General features: G+C 39.0%; 1 protein-coding gene across 1 annotated transcript; it reads right to left on the reverse strand.

Annotated features, from left to right (window-relative positions):
• Window positions 1-2,565: 2,565 nt before the first annotated feature.
• Window positions 2,566-3,635, reverse strand: LOC148162273 (heterogeneous nuclear ribonucleoprotein A1-like). Its single transcript, XM_088019342.1, has one exon. The coding sequence runs from the start codon at window positions 3,514-3,516 to the stop codon at window positions 2,689-2,691; it is 828 nt and encodes a 275-aa protein (XP_087875468.1). The 5' UTR covers window positions 3,517-3,635; the 3' UTR covers window positions 2,566-2,688.
• Window positions 3,636-5,652: the final 2,017 nt, after the last annotated feature.

Genomic DNA, 5,652 nt, shown 5'->3' on the forward strand with positions numbered 1-5,652 from the left:
GACAGAGACCATGCCTACGGAGAATGGCACTGGGGTGCTTTTCCCATAGGAAAATCCAAACATTGTTACCTGAAGAAGGGGAAATGATTCTGGGCAGGCAAAAATAGCCAGTGTCTGCCATACACATCCCATCTCCCATGTCATTTAGAACATTATAAAAATCTCTCTCAAATACTCAAATAAGACCAAATTTCTTGAGCTGCCAAATTGTATTTTATTTTTGACGTACTGTGGTAAAGATGTAGATGGGCGTCCAGGAGAGTGGAGAGTTGTCCTTTCATTCTCATTATGTAAACATTGGAACAAGGCGAGCATAACTTGCGATAAAGTAATATTGCCAAATGAATCATCTTCTGTCTTTGATTATGGCAGATTTGAAAGGGGCTGTTAACGCACTATAAAGCATCTTAATTAAATCGAGCACTTTGTTCTTGTTTCCTGTGCTCTTTGTTAGACACTGATCAACCTCAAGAATGCAGACATTCATGTGGTAGAGAATTCCAAATAGAAAACAAATTTAGTGGTAAGTCATAATGACCTAGTTATAAAAACTGACAATATTTTAGCTTTAATATTTACTCACCATTATAGAAGCAAACACTATTTTATTTCTATTCTCTTCAGATGTTGCCAGAATCCTTGTCCCCCCTCTCCTCAGGAAATTAGCAGAAATAAGATGGATTTTAAAAGAGAATAAACAGAAAGTTTAATGAAAGCTTTTTGCAGAACCTGAGTTTGGGAAGGGGAACAGGGAAATAAAGGTTTGGGGAAAGGGAGGCGGATTCTTTAGCCCTCCATATCAAAGAGAAACCAATACTTCAAGCCCAGAGCCTGGAATTCTCTTGGGACTCTAGACAGACCAGCATCTGCCACCGTAATTACAAAAGGTGTCATTTGACCGACCTCAAGCTACAATGTTAGACTAGTGGTGTGAAACAAAACAAAATTTTACTTTCTTAACATCCTTTAAATAGGTGTTACTTCCCTTAATAGCACTGTTGTGTTTTGTGGGAGGAAGAAGGGAAACCTAAATCCTCATTCAATAGCTTTAATAATGTTCCAACTATTATTTTTAAGCCTATATGTTTTTTCCTTTAAAGTCCTCTAACTTCTTAAAGGCCTATAGTTTTACAAGGATTTTTTTCCTTCTTACTTAGATGGAGTATTTTTTACTTGACTGTTATTAGAAACACCAGTTATTAGAAGTTCTTTAGATACTGCCTATAGAATGCATAATTTAAAATTCTAAATTTAAGTTGTCTTATAATCAGGACAAAATGAATTTCCCTTTAATTTGTGTGGCACCTAGTTTCCAAGTATGTTTTGCTTTGGTTGAGACTGACTATCACAACTAATATAGTGAGGAGGAAAAGATATATTTGGTGAACAAACCTAAGTTTAATTTAAACATTTTCCCAGGGAGTAAAATAAGGGATGAAAAATTAAGTTATAGGTGTCTATAATTCTGGCCACAATTTAAATGGATAATATTTCAGTCTTCAGTGAAACCTCAATCTAATAACCAAAATTTCTGAAATAAATAAAGCAAGCCTCCTGGAAAAAAACATAACTTAAGAGGAAAGTCCTACAAATAAAATAATGAATTAACTATTGCTAATTACATATCTGTTTGGTAATAGCTACAGTCATAAACTGACCTGATCATTCATTGGCACGGCACCTCTTTGGGCCTAACACATGGCCGCCTTATCTCACATGTGCTCATCTGTCCTTTGGCATTTAGTCATGTTGGGGTCTTGAGTTGCTACTCCTAAAACCTAAACTTTCATAGTTTTTCCCTGGTAGTCTGAGTAGAGGACTAACAGCACTTGAGTCTTGTTAGACTCTTAAAGATCTACACGCTCTTCCGTTTCACTCTACAAAAATCAAATGCTCTACCAGATTGCAGCTCTTATATCAATTATCATGGACACAGAATGTAGATAGTGGGTATGGACTTTTTTTTTCCCAAGAGAATATTAAATTGTTTATTGATTACACATGATAATGGATGATACACAAGCTTTAATCCCATCTATAATTTTATCTGATACCATAATTCAATTTAGATATATTGCATAGGATGTGCCAACAATCATATTAATAACCAAATAAACTCCAGGACTTTGCTTGGGTGACCCTTTTAATGGTGAACTCCAGGTCACAACACATTAACTGTCAGTTCAACTGCACCAAGGTTTGTGGAGACAATGGCTTCTGTGCCCAAGCAGGTTGCAAATCAATTTTGAATGGAACCTGGCAACACCCTGAAGGAATTCTAACTTCACACTGTTGGGGTAGTATACCAAGATGGCTTCAGAGTAGACTTACTTTACACAGCACATTTAAAAACAGACACATTTATTCAGCGTCATGATCAGACTATTACATTTAGCAATCAACAGCATGGGTGCAAAAAAAAAAAAATCTACATTAAAACCCTTTGTTGGAATGCTTTACACTTTCCACAGAACAGAAACTAAAATAACCTGTTATACATTAGTCACAAATACAGTCCTCGAGTTTTTTGCCCATACACATAAGTATTGTCTAAAACAGGTCTTCTTTGTAGCAGCTAGGCCCTGCCACCACTGTGCTTGGCTGAGTTCACAAATCTGTTGTAACCTGTGGCTTCCCTGTCACTTCTCTGGCTCTCCTCTCCTGCTAAGCTTTGTTTCCTGGCAGTAATTAAAACCTTCTGCCACTGCCATAGCTACTGCTGCTGCTGGAACCACCATAGCCACCTTGGTTTCGTGGTTTGGCAAAGTATTGGCCTCCACCACCATAGGGGCCAGAGCTTCTGCCTCCAAAATTTCCTCCTTTCATGGGTCCAAAATTTGAGGATTGATTGTTGTAATTGCCAAAATCATTATAGCTTCCGCCTCCTCCGAAGTTGCTTCCATCATTACCAAATCCGTTACAGCCATCCCCACGGCCACCATATCCACCACCACCTCGACTGCCACCAAAGCCACCTCGACCACGGAAGTTCCCTCCACGACCAAAGTTGTCATTCCCACCAAAACCACCTCCACGACCACCACCAAAGTTTCCAGAACCACTTCGACCTCTTTGGCTGGATGAAGCCCTAGCCATCTCTTGCTTAGGTAGGGCTTTCCTTACTTCACAGTTGTGGCCATTCAGAGTATGGTATTTTTGAATGACAATCTTGTCTACAGAGTCATGGTCATCAAATGTTACAAAAGCAAAACCTCTCTTTTTGCCACTGCCTCGGTCAGTCATGATCTCGATCACTTCAATTTTCCCATACTGTTCAAAATAATCTCTTAGGTGATGTTCTTCAGTGTCTTCTCTAATGCCACCAACAAAAATCTTTTTCACAGTTAAGTGGGCACCAGGTCTTTGAGAATCTTCTCTTGAGACAGCCCTCTTTGGTTCCACAACTCTTCCATCCACCTTGTGTGGCCTCGCGTTCATGGCTGCATCCACCTCCTCCACAGTGGCATACGTGACAAACCCAAAGCCTCTGGAGCGCTTGGTGTTTGGATCTCTCATTACCACACAGTCCGTAAGCGTTCCCCATTGCTCAAAATGGCTCCTCAGACTCTCATCGGTTGTTTCAAAGCTCAAACCTCCGATGAAGAGCTTCTGCAGCTGTTCAGGCTCTTTGGGAGACTCTGACTTAGACATGATGGGGCGGTGGGAGGGGAGACTTTAACGATGCTTACTCTGCGGCGTCCACGGGCAGAAAGGGTGGACTTTTTTTTTTTATTACAAAAAAGTATACTTAATTTTTCAGAGTAATTTTGAGAAATGCTCTGTATGTTTTGTTTGTTTTTGTATTTTAAAAGACAATCTAGTGAGTGCTTTCTAAACTTGTCCACATAAGTCCTCCATGTTTCTTTTCTTTTTTTTTTTTAAGATTTTATTTCTTTATTTGAGAGAGCGAAATAGCAAGAGAGAGCACAAGCGGGGAGGAGAGGGAGAAGCAGGCTCCCTGCTCAGCAGGGACCCCCCTGTGGGGCTGGATCCCAGGACCCTGGGATCATGACCTGAGCTGAAGGCAGACACTTAATTGACTGAGCCACTGAGGCACCCCACATGCTTCTTTTTAAACTAGTTTTTTGAAAGGGACAGAAAATGCCAAAGATTTGAAATCTCCCAAATACTTGAAACTTGTGAGTTGTATTGTTTTGTTTTTTAAGATTTTTATTTATTTATTTATTCGTCAGAGAGAGAGAGCACAAACGGGGAGCAGCAGGCAGAGGGAGAAGTGGACTCCTTACTGAGCAAGGAGCCTGATGTGGGACTCGATTCCAGGACCCTGGGATCATGACCTGAGCCAAAGGCAGATGCCTAACCAGCTGAGCCACCCAGGCATCCCAAAGTTTATAAATTTTTCATGAGATTATCATGAAAATATTTGGGGGAAAAGGCATAAAAGAAAACAGGTTAATTGGGGCACCTGGGTGGCTCAGTTAGTTAAGTGACTGCCTTCGGCTCAGGTCATGATCTCAGGGTCCTAGAATCGAGCCCTGCATCAGGCTTCCTGCTCGGCGGGAGGCCTGCTTCCTCCTCTCCCACTCCCCCTGCTTGTGTTCCCCCTCTCGCTGTGTCTCTCTTTCTGTCAAATAAATAAATAAAATCTTAAAAAAAAATAGGTTAAAAACAAACAAACTGGGTCAGTACATGGACTGTGACATCCCGGCTCTGTGACTTTAGGTAGTTACTTAACATGACTGATTTCAGTTCTCTCAACTGTAAAACAGGATAGTAATACCTTCCTCATAGGGTTGATATGAAGACTAAATAAGTTAGATGAGAGAACACAGAAAGTGCCCAATTTAGCAACTGACACAGAGAATATGTTCAATAAATGGTAACCAATATAATGAAAAACATTAAAATAGGGAGGAAATATCTAAGGCAGGACTCCTATTTATAATGTAGACTACCATAATATGGACAGTTGTTCCCTATCTCCTCTATCCAATGATGGGGGAAAAATTTTTGGAATAAAAATAAAAGCTTTTTTTTCCTTTATAGTTTTACACAAATATTAGAAAACTAATTAATTTAAATTTGGAGAAATAAAGCCTTCTATGCATTAACCATGAGGCTTACATATTATTTTCAGATAGTTATATATGTGTTTAATGTCCCTTCTCTGTGCTAAACAGAGAATGAAGGAAGATATTGAGTCAAAAGACCTGGTGAAAAATAAGTAGAATCAGAAGATCCTGAGAGACAAAGGAAAATTGAAGATAGGGACACTTCATTCCAATCCCTTAAAATATGATTCTCAGTCTCTCTGTTATATCAGGCAATGAAATACAAATGTTATTTAGTTCCAAGCTGAAGGTTGATCTGCTAAATAAAGCTAAAAATAAATTTCCAGGAAAATTTAACAGATTGGTACCCTATAATATACTCAGTAAATTTTATGGGAGAAATTACCCCTCTTTAAGGAAAGGAATAAAATGTTGCTGTTTCTATCTCAATCACTATAAAGCAGAGGCTTGTTAGATGTTTTCCAACAAAATGAATTGCAAAGAGGCTGAACTGTTTGATCAAAATAAGATGAAATTTTCAATTATTTGCAGAAGCTGCATTCACGGTATAACAAAAAGCATTATTGCCGCAAGAGAAATACTTTCAAGACTCAGTGCTCTTTCACTAATACAAATAACC

Source organism: Eumetopias jubatus, unplaced genomic scaffold (genome assembly GCF_037043125.1).
Source record: "Eumetopias jubatus isolate StellerSeaLion01/CBP00866 unplaced genomic scaffold, mEumJub1_p1.0 scaffold_16, whole genome shotgun sequence".
Taxonomy (NCBI): Eukaryota; Metazoa; Chordata; class Mammalia; order Carnivora; family Otariidae; genus Eumetopias; species Eumetopias jubatus.

What these genes read in the sequence shown, in the direction of transcription:
- LOC148162273 (XM_088019342.1), bottom strand. Translation starts at nt 3,516, where the DNA reads ATGAGAGATCCAAACACCAAGCGCTCCAGAGGCTTTGGGTTTGTCACG.